At 42.6% G+C, this 14310-nt stretch overlaps 1 protein-coding gene across 1 annotated transcript in view; it reads right to left on the bottom strand.

The window, feature by feature from the left end:
* EPM2A (EPM2A glucan phosphatase, laforin) overlaps nucleotides 1-12629 on the bottom strand; it is a 42133-nt gene extending 29504 nt beyond the window's left edge. The window contains exon 1 of the mRNA XM_074168649.1: nucleotides 12299-12629. Within this exon, the coding sequence (XP_074024750.1) occupies nucleotides 12299-12560 (262 nt within the window). The 5' untranslated portion in view covers nucleotides 12561-12629. The remainder of the gene's footprint in view (nucleotides 1-12298) is intronic.
* Nucleotides 12630-14310: the final 1681 nt, after the last annotated feature.

Genomic DNA, 14310 nt, shown 5'->3' with positions numbered 1-14310 from the left:
CACTCTTCTTTGTCTTCACGATCATCTTCCCCATTTCCAACTGCTGCTGCTTGAGGTGCATGTCCTTCTGCCATATGCCAGTTTTACTGTCCATTCCTCTTCTCCTGCTTTAATTCTCGGCTTTTTCTCCTTCCTTCTCTACCATCTGCCTTCTTAAATGGCAGTAACCTCCTTGCCTTGGAACCTTTTCGCTTTCACCATCATTCATCCCCTTCCCAGGCCTGCAACCACACATGAAAGCAGGCCAAGAGTAAATTGCCACAAGACATTTGTTCCATTTGCTCCCTCAAACAGGTTTTGTCAAATCTCATTCTGAAAATCTTCCTTCTCTAATTGTTATTTATGGCTGTTGATTTTTCTGCACCACTCAACCTCACTTCCCCTCTGTGGCCTACAGTCAAACAGGAATCTCTAAAGGTATGTTTCCATTTTGGCTGTAATACTCAGGAAATCAATAGCAGCTTGCGTTCCTCACATTTTCCATGAGAATTGCACAGCTCCTTATATATTGATCTATGAATCAGCAACCCTCTTATTGAAATAGGATGTCTGTGAAACAGAATGTATACGAATATACATTCTATATGTATATATATTCATGTGTGTATATATTTTCTTGTATTTTGTTGAATATATATTCAATACATACAGTGATATAATTTCAGAGGGGAAGGGGAGAGTGCTACAGTCTCCAAGAAATACTAATTTAGAGAACAGTATGATCACACTGAACTGTGTTCAGGAAGCTGAATTCTCTATTCCCCTTGCAAGAGTTATGAAAGAAGGCAATTACCACAAACGATCATGATCTCACTACCCGGGTAATATCCAAACGATACACAAGTGCTTCTCACCACAGTTTGCTTCACAATATGTATTTAACAAGTAAGTTTCAAAAAAAGATAAAATTGTTGTATCAGTTCACATCAAGCTTCTGCTAGCACAGTTTGTCACAAGAAAACCATAATATTTTGAATGTCATAAAACAACAATGCAAGAAAACAGTTTCAGAAGTACTGCCAGGTGACAAGTTTGGAGGAGTAACGTAGAATTTATTGATAATTTAGAGCTGCGATAAATGAGCTAAAGATTGAATTCTCTCAACTTTTAACTTCCAGAGTCATTTAATACAAAAATAAAAGTCAGCCAATGAAACCAGCTTTCATTCAAGGTAACTGATCATAAACCACGTTTTAAATAGAAAACAATTAGCATCATTTACATGTTCTGTCATATATTCACACAGTGTATACCGGTAGGAAAACGGGCACATCTTGGGTGATGAGCAGGAATCATCCACTGGATAACCCTCAGCTCTTCCTTTCCCACCCCTACCTTTTTAAACCTTTCCTCATGAGTTTCCTCTGTCTGAAGAAAGGTGCATCAACCTCATGGTATGAGGTACATCCAGGCGAAACATGCCTAGTCTCATCTAAGTCCCTTCAGCTCTGCTGATGCAGCAGGGTCATTGCAGCTCATCTGTGGTGGATTTACATGACTGTCAGACAGAAGAGCCAGCCCAAGACTTCTTGGAGAAGAGAAGGCTCCAGGGAGACCTTATAGCAGCCTTCCAGTGCCTAAAGGCAGCCTACACGAGAGAAGGGGAGGGACTCTTCATCACGGAGTGCAGTGATAGGATTAGAGGTAACAGTTTTGAACTGAAGGAAGAGAGATTTAGATTAGATATCAGGAAGAAATTCTTTAGTGTGAGGGTGGTGAGACACTGGAACAGGTTGCCCAGGGAAGCTGTGGATGCCCCATCCCTGGAAGCGTTCAAGGCCAGGCTGCATGGGGCTTTGAGCAGCCTGCTCTAGTGGGAGGTGTCCCTGCCCATGGCAGGAGGATTGGAATGAGATGATCTTTACGCTCCCTTCCAACCCAAACCATTCTATGATTCTCACAAGCACTGGAAGAGCTCGTGCCAAGAACAAAATAGCTTTCAAAAGCAGGATAAAAACCCAGTGCACTATGTGAAACACTCACTCTCCCCTCCCTCACCGCAACAGGCCAAGCAAAATCCTTTCTTGATTTGGATCCCTGGAGCCTGGTGACTTTCCCATGCCCAGGACAGCGAGTTGGGCAGAGTGTTAGCTGCAGGCAGCGACCAACAGCACATTTTGAAGACCACCCCTTCCTCACGCTCTCTCTAGTCCAGGCCTGTTGGTGTGGTTGGCTAGTTTGGGAGGACACAGAGCACATGACGAAGGCAACGGGACCAAGCTCAGCAGAACCTGACTCTTCTCAGAGCACCACAAATGCGTTGCTGCTCTAATTTCTTACCTTCTGTTCAGGCATCAGAGAGAAAAGACAGTGGCCAGTGCAGACAGAAGGGCTGTGAGACTGCCTGTATGCAGGGTCTGGACATGCCTGCTCATGTCTGACCAACACCAACTCCACTTAAAGTTTGTCCTACCCCAGCGGTCCCTGTTATCTGCTTTATCTGAAAGGCCACCACACCTGTGGATTTTCTAATTGGCTTCGCTATGAAGTCAGACACAGCAGCCCTTTCCTATGGAAACTCCGGTCAGTTTTATTGCTTGCTTCTCAAATGCACACAGCATTTCGTAAGGTAAGTTATGAAAACTGAAGGCCTAGTGCTGAAGTTTAGCTTCTGTACCTGAAGCTGGGAAAGGCCTCACCTACAAGCTGGGAAGGCTATCTCAGCCGTGCTGGTCAAGGTGCCTCTCCATCACCGCCCGGCGTGGCACAAAGAGAGAAGGTCCAGGGTTTCACGGAATCACGGAATCACAGAATTGTCAGAGTTGGAAGGGACCTCTAGAGATCATCTAGTCCAACTCCCCTGCTAAAGCAGGATTGCCTAGAGCACATTACTCAGGACTGCATCAAGGTGGGTCTTGAAAATCTCCAGGGTAGGGGACTCCACGACCTCCCTGGGCAGCCTGTTCCAGGGCTCTGTCACCCTCACCGTAAAGAAGTTTCGCCTCGTATTTAAATGGAACTTCCTACATTCCAGCTTGTGCCTGTTGCCCCTCGTCCTATCGCTGGAAACCACTGAAAAGAGTTTACTTTGCTGCAATCCAGCATGCTTCCAGGACACAAGTGCATGTCACATCTTTACCAGCAACAAAGTGCACGCTACTGGCCAGTCCCAGACACACACCACTCACGCAGAGACGGAATGGCTGGAGGGGTTTGCATCCCTATTACAAGCCGTGTGCAAGGAGGGGAACAGCCTGAAGCACACCAGTGCAAGGGCATACCCCAGGATCCTTAGGGCAGCTGCAAGGAAAACTCTTGAGAACCCTTTGGTGCACAAATTGTTAATGTAAATACACCTGTCCCCTCACACTGGCTAGTCCCCCCAAGCTTGCCCAAACCTCATACAAAGACTTCAAGATACTTTGAATAGCTCCCCCATGACTCCACCAGCCTGCCCAGTGGGAACTCACCACAACTCTCCCTTCAACGCTCCGCTCAGGCCCAGCAGCCGTGCGTCTCCTCACCAGCATCTGCACGGTAACTAGAGCACTGGTCTCAGAACCAAAGGCTGTTTTCTCACGTGTTGCTCACAGAACACACCACCAGACTGCTGGGTAGGTTTCCAGGTACCTCTTATACGAAATAAACAATTATTTGGGTGAAATTTTAAATCTTTTTTTAGTCAAAAAACCATTGTGCGGCCTCAAGATTTGGGAGAATTTTAACAGCATTTCAACTTTTCTGTTCCTAGTGTCAGTAGTAAAGCAAATAAAATCAAATCTGTTTTCCACTCACCTGTTCATCTTTGCAGAAAAGAAAACAAGCACAAGTGCCCTTTGACAAAGGGCAACACACAACAGGAAACACCTGTTTCAACATCCCAAACCATTTCTAAACTAATGTTTTTCTTCATCTAGTTCTTATTCATATTGTTCCAAGCGGCAAAACATTGGTTTATTTATTTTTGGGAGGCAAATACACCATCGTTTGAAAACATGTAAAATTCAATCATAAAAAAGGGTAAGTTAAGTATCTGAACAGTACTAATCCTCCTGTTAATTGATCACGTGGACCTTCCTAATTAAAGAAGGAAGGAATCTGGAAGAGTTTATTAGAAGATACAGATCCTAATTTAACTGGTGGGGTAGCACTCTATTTAATTTAAATTCCATCTTTGTGACTCTTCACAGAAAAAAAAAAAACTTACCTGAAAGAGAAACGTAAAAATAAGCTTCTAGGCATTAAATTATAAAATCCCATTGCTTTTGCATCCCACTTGTTGCTGTCTCTACTGCGGATGGTTGCGCAGTAGGATCCACTGATGTGGGCAGGAGAAGAACTGCTGGAGAAGAAAGCAACCAGCAGCCCCGCTTACAGCTCGAGCCTCACAGGGGGCTCTTTCCCAGGCTGCGTGAACTGCACGTATGGCTCCTTGATTAACGCAGATGACGGATGATCAAAGTTGCATACAAAGGAAGCTGGCAGCACAAACAACCAAACAAAAGATTAAAATCAAAGATTTCCACCTAACCGAGAAATGGGACTGGCAAATGATGGAGACAAGAACGAAAAAAAAAGAAAAACAGCTGAAAATAGAGTAAGAAAAAGACGTCGAAAAATCAAGGACTGGAAGAAAATAAGCAGGGACCAGAAGAGGTTCTCCTGAAATTTGAGCTAACCATATGCAGTAACACAATACAACAGAATACAGTTACTATTTTATTACAGCTGTACTGCAGGGATGAGAAAAGTATAATCCAACAGTCCGCCAACAGCACAGCCTCATCTTGACAGAGAGGAGAACTGCACACACATTGCATAATGTTCTGGAAGAGTCACGGTGGTGAAATTATCAGCTTGATCTTAAAAGATAATGAGCAAAATCTGGGTCAATTAAATTTCTCAGCACCATTAAGTGTGGTGAACAAAAAAAACACGTGAATGAATGAAAAAAAGAAAAAAAAAAAAAAAGATTGTCTCTTCCACTGCCTGTGCAGAGCTCTTTGCAGCACAGCCACTCAGTGTACTGCTCGGCCACAGCTCTCCCAGCTTGTCGCATACCTTGCTGGAAGTTTTCTTTTTTTTTTTTCTGTTTTCTACTGCATGAAGGAAGGTGTGTAGAAACTCCAAGGCTCAGCAGCAGCCATAAAGATGCTGTGTATCTCATCCCAGCCTTAGCCAGACCCTAAACCACAGGCCTGCGACTTCCAAGCCTCCAAACCTCAGCAAGGTCAGCCTGTTTCTCAGTTCACTGCTACCTTTGAAAAAGCACAGGAGTACTTAGATGACCTTAGATACGCACATCAGCTTCAACGGCAATTAATAAATCCAAACCGCAAGCAGCCAGGCAATTTTCAGATCACCTACTTACAAATCAGTAAGAGCAAAGACTTATTTTGCATGAACCAGCAGGCTTTACACATCAAGTCAAAATTTTAAGTTTGTCTAAATATTGTAAGCAATTGCGTTTGAAATATTAAGCAACACCCTTTTAACAAGGTAAATTAACATCTTGAGTTCACGCTTAGAAGTTCCCCTGGAAGATTTTAGTAACATCAGAAGCACCATAAACACTCTGGGGACAGAGGAATGGGAGGGGTTGAGGAATAGAAGATTTTTTTTAAAAAATAGTAATAGAACAACAGGAACTAAAGGAAACATATTGGGGGAAAAAATCTCAAAAACAAAGGATTTAAAAGATTAAGTACTTGCCAGCTTCCTAATCTTTCATATCAACATTGCAACAAAGAAAAGCCTCAAGTCCTATTTTGGACCTGATTCTCATAGTTATCTGTATGTGCTACCACAGTGTCACTATCAGACATGACTCTAATTGGACTGCCATCACTACATTTATTCAATGGCAATATTCAAGTTTACTTACCCTTTACACCAGATTCTGTCATGCAAGTCTCCCTACTGCCTGTTTGAACGAAATTCAACCTCTGATGTCTCAAAATAGGATCTGTCTCAATCCCAACAAAGCTGAATTGCTATCGATTGTCAAAAAACAGAGGTCAGGGAGGCTGAATTGCCCTTGCTGGAACTGAGCGGGGTCGGGTATTTCGGCAGCCTGAGTCCCACCATCCTGAAGTCTCGGCAAAGCTGCCCTTTGTTTTTACACCTCTGACAAATGGCACCAAATTACACATTTGAATTCTGTAGGTCATGTACTAACCCTTACTCATATGCTTAATAGAGGTATAATTACTCTGCTTTTTAATGCTTTTTCTGCTGTCAATAAACTGTCTTCCCTTTAGATTCTGAAACAGTAGATGAATTTATTGTATTACTTAAAATACCTAATATTACTGTAAGACAGAATTGTTAATTTGCCATAACTGCTTCTTCATGACTGGTTTGATTTTCAGAAATGCTTCCTTGCATTTGTCAGCCCATAAGAGATATCCAAAAAGCAGAAGACCATCTGTATCATACACCACTTGCTTAGTTTCTACCAGACTTAAAGCAGATTGTTGAAACAATCTCATTTGGTAGGACTGTTATACATAACCAAGGAACCAAGTTTTAAATCTACTAAAATCCAGGTTAAATTTGAGATTTTTTTTAGTCTATTACTCTACTCCTAAGAGAATTCTTTTTATGGATATTTTTTTAATTATGCTAGAATTAGCACTAAATGCTTTATAACAAAGCTCTTGTCAGCATTTAATGCTGTTAATCAACAAGGGTTCTTTTTTTTTTTTTCTTAAATCAGAAATGAGTAAGAATTTTCAAAGGCAACTTCCAAAACCATGTTTTATTTTTCTCTCTAGGTCTACTTAGGCACAGGTGTTCCTCAGTGGGAGCTGCTACTGTACTAAGAGTTTCTAACCAAATGGCCAGCCTAATGATGTAGATTAAGCCAGAGAAAAGCAACTAAAAGGGAATTCTGCTCATGTAAAAAAGTTCTTCTTCTCAGACGGATGGTGGAAATAAGAATACAGAAAATGCAGATGATAGAATAATGGCTGATAGCGACCAAATGTATAATGTAATACACTCTTCCTAACTGCTTTGAAACTCTGTGGCATTGTACCATATATTACTGATTGTTACTTTCTACCATACCAGAAAAGACTACTGAACTACAGGCAGGAAACAAGCTGCATCACAATAGTAGCCGTGGCAAAATCTTAAACCAAAGTGTCATCCCAGTTACTTCACTATCACTTCTAAGTGCTTCTTGCCACTGAAAATACATTGTCAGCCCAGACTGCACGCTGCTGTCACTTGGGAGTGAAGTGGGGGATGGGGAAAATGGTAAATAAGTAAAGTATTTGCATAAACAATGCATTTATTGTACTTTTACCATTATAACCACAAATGCTTTAATTAGGCTCTCACAGCAGAGCTGGCCCCTGATTATCTCTGCGGGTAGAAAATGACACATACCTGCCAAATCCAGAGGAATGCATGTGTACATACTTATTTTTATTCTTCTAATTTTGTGGCTTCATGGGCAACCCTCCGTTGTTTTACTGATCTTTAGTAGTCTGCTCAGTATAAGTTGGTTAATGCTGACACACAGAGTTAGGAAACAATGAAAAACTTGCTACCAATTAATTATACCATAATCCATGCTAAATATATGTCTTGAGGGGGTTGAAGAACAGAGCACCAGGAACTACTGCACTTTGTAAACAGAAGTTTCTTTCCATTCATTAAAGAGGTGCTGGGCGGCAGATTTCGAAGTCATCCACTTTACTCATAAAGTTTCCTCACATCTGAAAGGTGGTAAGGCACCTGGCATCATCCAGCAAGCAATAAGCCTTGCACAAACAAAATACATATTATGCACTATTATTCAACTATCAACATCCAATTGCACTTCATGTTCCCTCCCAGTCACTACCTACTTCAGATCAAGACTGGGAGGGGAAAGCAATTAAAGCCCCGGATTATTGTCAAAGGCAGAACATATTACACTAAATTCTGATGAAATGTGCAAGTAGCTGCAAGCTGCGGGCGCTGGCTATTCACAGGTAAAATGGCGACACCCAGTGGGGACAACACTACATAAAATATCTGCATTTTTACATACGTATATTACAATACAATTACATTTGTATTGTACATACAAATACAATACAAAAAATACACTACAAAGACATATTATCAACTCCAGGTTTTGGTTTTTTTCCTTTTTTTTTTTTTAAATAATAGAACTGCTACCTTATTCGGGGATACGTAGATTAGCTTTGGGAAAAAAAGAAAGAGATGCAGCTCAGTTACAGAAAAATAATGTTGCATGCAACTGTACATCTCCAGAACGGCCTCAAAGAATTTTTACTTTCCTTCATCCTTCTATGGCTTAGCCCCAAATATTTTTTATTCTGTTACAACCTCTCCAATGCAAATGCCAACTAAGCATTAACTTCCCGTACAGCTTTTAAAGGGTATCCCTCTTTAAAATAAGAAATTATACCTGTTTTGTTCCACAGAGTTGAGGCCAAGCGAGATTGTTTTAGGTTTCAACAGACCGCCACTTGAAAAAATGAAATTTTAATGTGCCTCACTATCACCAATGTTTTCAGCCAATCAAGTGCTTGACCCTTGAAAACTATGATAAAATTTTACTTCTGATATTTTCACTAATTATATTACAATACTATGAAAATCTTTATTACTCCATAAAGGTACCAGTCTTTCTGAACTATCATCAGAAGTGTAAGTGGTGCAACAGGTGGCTGAAACTGTAACCAAAAAGCTCCCAGAAGCAGAAACTGGAACTGTTGGAAGGCCAATATACCAAGCCACAGGCTGCGAAACCTAATTGTTTCTTAACGGAACGGTGTTGTATTATTTGTTCTGGGCCCCCAAGAAACCACAGGGAACAGCAGCAGCAGGTAAGTGCAAACAAGACACCTTCTTTACTCTCCTCCCCCCACCCCAAAACTATAGATGCTTTTTTTGGAAGGAATAGGGCTCTGCTCACCTGTATAAATCACCAGAATGTAGGCTGACTGTGCCTTTTCAGCTTTAACTGGCAATACTGTCCTTGTCAAGCTTCAAGCAAGCACCAATTACATCAAACTAATGGTTACGTGAAAATGGATCAACATTTTAGAATATAAGCTTACACTTTTTTATAGATATTTTTCCCCTTCTCAAGATGTAAGGTGTCAACAGACTGCACTCCATCATCTCAAATGCAGTTTGGGGCATACCCTTAGTAACTCCTCTGTCCTTTTATGGAACACGTATCTTGTATAGTACCTACAGTTTACTTAGACCAGAGTAAAGGGGATAAAAGCAAAGATGAGTATTCAAGCATAAGCTCACAAAAATAAATTCAAACTTATTTGAATAAGTTTCATCTTGTATTTATTTAGTTTTGACAGGCACAATATACTTTTACTTTCCAAGCTGAGAGAGAGACATAAACCCAGTTCTGAAGAATCTGCATGAAAAACAAAGTACACAGAAAGTCACATAGGATGCAGTTGGAACAACAACAACAAAAAAGTATACATTCATTTATTTTTTCTAATGGGTAAACTTATTCCCAGATTCTAAAACTCAAGATAACCAACCTGTCTTCCACAGATACTGTAGCACAGTTAATATCCCTCCTGGGTAACAGGCCTTTCATCTGAGTTCATGGTAGGTAAGCAAAGTATCATCCCCAAAGAAACCTCACTTGGGCCACCATGTATACAGAAATCACCTGATTTGAGCCAGAAGCACCCAAAAGCTTTACGTGACAGCCCCTGGATGCAGCATCATCACACTTGGACTGCAGAGGTAAGCAGCATCTGACCCTTCAGTAGCACTACAGAGTCTCCTCTCTCACCTCATCCTCCTAGAGAGGGGAACAAGTTCCCTCCAGACACAAGCAACAAGACCCTCCTGCAGGCCAAGCCTTGCCTGAGGGCTTCCTACCCAACCACCTGGCAGAATCCAAAAGCCACAGAACACTGGCCCGTGACTTTGACTCTTCTAACCCACAGAGACAAAAACCATCACTTTAATCTTTCAGCTTCCCCATTGCACTGGAATGGCCGTAAGGATGAGCTAAATTTATACTCAAAACATATGATGCAACATGTACCGTAGTATTATAAAAATAATATTGCATTACTAGTGGAAATCTCACACAAGTATACCAACAAAAAATTGGCAGTAATTTTCTTAAATATCGCACATTGTTTCATATCCAATATATACATAAACATCTGACATCCATAATCGGACAGGAGTTTCTCTGGTTACAGATTATTGCCTCAACTCATAAATTCAGAGCAAGTATCGCTCTGCACTGTCCTGTATCCCTCATGACCCTGTCTTCAGAAGTGCAGATGTTCTGAAACTGCTAAATGTCTCCCAAAGCGCATTTTAATTCTAAACACATAGGATACTAAAGAGCCAAAGCACAGCATTTGCTTATCACAAAAAAAAAAAAAGTTTTGTTCTTTATTTTAAAAAGGTAGTTTTCAAACTGTGATTTTTTTACAAGAACAAGCAGATGACAGCCAAAAACTTATACTGATCTATAACTGGAAAAAAAAATAAACATTAAAACAAATGACATTAAAAAAACCCTACAAGATATTGCTTAATTATTGGATAGAAAAACATGCTTAAGCTCCCTTCATGTAATACATGAAGAACAAAAAATGTCAGGGTTTAAGAAAATTTAGCTTTTTCTAGAAAACTTATTAAAAAATGGTTGATATGAATGACTAATTAAAAACAACTCTCCGCATTTGGATGATATGCCCATTTGTTTTCTATCATCCTAGCTAAGCATAAGCCCAAACCGCTGAGCATTCACAATGACAAGAACAAAATCCCACACAGGTTAATCCTAAAAATGCATCAGCAGCACTACCGCCAAAACAGAGTATGTTTTTTATTCAACATTTACTAAATGTGCTCCCAGGTATAGCCAAACACCTTGAGATACCATTATCTCCAAACTAGAAAGTAACTATCACCTTACAATTTCAGATTCTCTACAGACTGGAACATGCTATTATTATTTCTGTTTCTGTGTGGTGAGGACCTCTTTACACACCAGTATCACTGGCATATTATGTACAACTTGGCACCTTCAAAAGAGACCCAATTCTGCTTCCTTGGACAGATGCAAAGATTTTTATTCCATAAATTCACTTTTTCTGCATTTCTGCAAAAGAAAAACATGGTTAAAACAGGCAGAATATAATATTTATTTTAGCTACTAAATAAAAGTATTGCTACTACATGGAGTAAATAGCACATCATGATGTAAACTTCTGTGAATGTACTATTAACAAACAGTCTTTTATTAGCATGAGAAGAAAAAACAAATACAGCAGTTATGACAACATGCATGTTTTGGTCTATATGACAGAATGGCAGTTTAAAAGCGTGATATGTATTCTTAAAATGAGTTAAGAGCAACTGCTCTACAATGTGTTATTTTGGTATATGGATTATAAAACTATTTTTTAAGTTAAAAAAAAAAAAAAAACTCTCACAAATTACCTAGTCATCTGTCTTGCTTTCACCGAGTTCGGTCCATTCCTCAGTGACAAAAGGTATATTTACAGATTTATTTGACTCACCACACAATTGCATGAATGTTCTCTTTTATTTAAGATACTTAAATTAAATATACTAGATCAGCACATGGGAACTGACTAAAGTTGTTCAACATTGACAACAGAGAACAGGAGAAAATCATAGTGAAATGAAAAAGCAAGAAAACTGGAAAAGCTGGGATAAAACTTTTTTCCTCCAATTTCTTTTTTTTTTCCCAGCAATTCCGACTGCAAAATCTAACAGCCTGAAAATGCCACCGTGACATCTCAGCTTTCCGAAATAAAGCAACAAATCACACCTTAACGCGCAAGTAGGAAATTCTGAGTCCTTTACTTCTGGGGAAAGAAAGAAAACAAAACATCAGGCACAACGGATGCCCAAAGCATAAATAAATAAATAAATAAATGAAACAATGAAACCGTCTCAAGGAACTTTTACCAACCTAGAAGACCAGCCTCCTCCGTCACACGGCTAAACACAACGTTTTCGTTAGCGAGCGCTCACGCCATGTCACGACAGCCCAGGAGGTCCCACCCGCAGCCTCACTCATGCCCCCCCCCCCCGCGCTGAGGAGGCGGCCGGGGCCGTCTCCGCCGACCACCCGTCCGGGCTGCGGGGTTACGGCCCGTCCGGCGGGGACACACCTCCCGGCCCGGGCGATGCACCGGGGAAGAGGCGGCGCTACCGGAGCCGCCAGCAAGGCCAGCGATCCCTTAAGCAGGGGAGCTCCCACCGCTGCTCTGCCCTACCGGGACCTGACCGAGGGCCGGCCGGGGCCCACCCGCTCCCACCAGCCGTACCGCAGCCCACCCCGGCGCCCGTCCGTTACCTTCCCAGAGGAGGTCGCCGCCCCGCCGGAGGAGGAACTTGTACCAGAAGGGGCTGGAGGCCTCCTCGTCCGGCAGCACCGCCTCCGCCAGCCACAGCGCCGGCTCCTGGGCCGGCAGCGGGGCGGTCGGCCGCGCCGGCTTCATGGGCACGGCGCGCTGCGGGTCCCACTGGCCCAGCTCCGGCCGGGAGCCGGCCAGCAGGAGCGCCCCGCCGCCCTCCGTCATGCGGGCCGGCAGCACCACGCCGAAACGGAACAGCATGGCGGGCGGCGGCGGCCTCTTGCCGAGGGGAAGCCTCCTCCCTTCGGCCGCCCCGCCTGGGCCCCACTTCCGGACGGGGGCAGGAGGCCGGGCCCGGCTCCCTCCGCCGGCGGGCTGGGGTAGCGGTAACGGGGCCGGCAGCGGCGGGGTGAGGGAACTTCCAAAATAGCGGTTGGGAGTTAAAACAATGGCACCTGCCCCGGCTGGGCTCCTGAAATTAGTGCCGGAACGGGGAGTTCTCTCCGCAGGCGTCCGGGTTGCGAGGGGCCACGCGGTATGTATAGTGACTGTAGCAAGTGAGGGTCATTACTTCATTAATGAAGGTACTGCAATTACTCCCGAGAGCCCCGACTTAATTTAGTGTAGCAAACACATCGTTGAGTAACTGCCACGCGTGCGGCATTTTGAACAAGGTTTAGCCTCGTCCACGAAGCTTAGCTCTCCGCAGCTGCTCGTGGCGACTCCAAAAATGTGAAATATTGGGGGAGCTTGAAAAGCTTTTTTAAAAAATTTGAGTGGCTTCCCCACAGCGTGCATTCTGTTTTGCCCTTCTGGCTGGGATTTGGCAACTGCTGCACGTATCAATATTCAGGGCTAGCAAAGAGCGACTGAGAAAGAGGATGCGATCCAACCGTTCATAGGGCAGTCCTTGTCTCAATACACCCGTTTCAGAAGCGTTTAAGGGCAGAAACAGAGGAGTGGTAATTTTATTTAGGTCAAGTTCTGGGAACAGGATGAAGGCCTTTCAGTCAGTCAAAAGAAATCCTGCCTCAGAAGATGGCTGCTTGTTTCCTGCGTTGGGGGGTGATGGTGCACTGAAGCGTGTGTACTGCCAAATTTATTTTTAAAAGCGCTTTAGCTCATTTTCACTGATCCTCCTTGAACTTGTGAAAGTGACATGCCGCCACTGCGCCAGACATAACCAAAGCTAAGAGAATTCTGGCTGTCCTCCACGCATTTTGGCTAGCACCAGCCCTCGCTCTGTCACTGCTGCTTTTGTGGAACACAGCATGACATTTTAAGCTTTGCTTTTACCCTCAGCTTTACCCGTAACCTATCTCGTAACTGCCTTTCAAATATCTACCCCTTTACCGTACACCTTCATTTTAGTATTTTGGCCAATAAAGAATGTAACAATGAACTTTGGGATTTTATTCCAAAATTCAAGCTTGACAGTAGCCTTAAAAGCACCTTAGCATCTTGTGTCTATGTAAAACCATATGCTTCTGCTCATTCCAGTCACAGTCCCAGCTTAAGAAATTGCAGGATCCAACAATACATCTGGTGGATAGTTTAGTTCCTGGCTGTTGTCTAAGCCTCAATGTAAAGAGAAAGCAGCAACTTTTAGACACCTTTAGACGAACTGTAACTTCTTTTTGCCTGTAAGTACCAAGTCCTCATGTTAGGCCTGTAAACCACGTGGAACAATAGAAAAAATGTTCTTTAGAGTCCAATGTACCACATACTAGCTTCAAAAATAATTCAGTCCATTTCTTCTCCAGGCTCTGCCTTAATCCATTTTGTGTCTGTCAGTATTGGGTGTTAGATTAAGGTTAAAGATGACAGAAACTGACAAGCTTGACTTCCTGCTCTTTCCTCAAAAACCCTAGTTCAGATTAGGGTTACCATTGAGAGATCAAAGAAGAAAGGCTGAAAAACTGGATTTATTGTTGGATCCTGCAAGAGAGGGATAAAAACTAGAACTGGAGATTGGCCTGGGGATTGGAGCATTTCCCTTACGAGGAAAGGC

The sequence above is a fragment of the Numenius arquata genome, chromosome 2, assembly GCF_964106895.1.
Source record: "Numenius arquata chromosome 2, bNumArq3.hap1.1, whole genome shotgun sequence".
Taxonomy (NCBI): Eukaryota; Metazoa; Chordata; class Aves; order Charadriiformes; family Scolopacidae; genus Numenius; species Numenius arquata.
The sequence above is the reverse complement of the archived record's forward strand: the minus strand, read 5'-3'. Positions and strand labels throughout refer to the sequence as shown.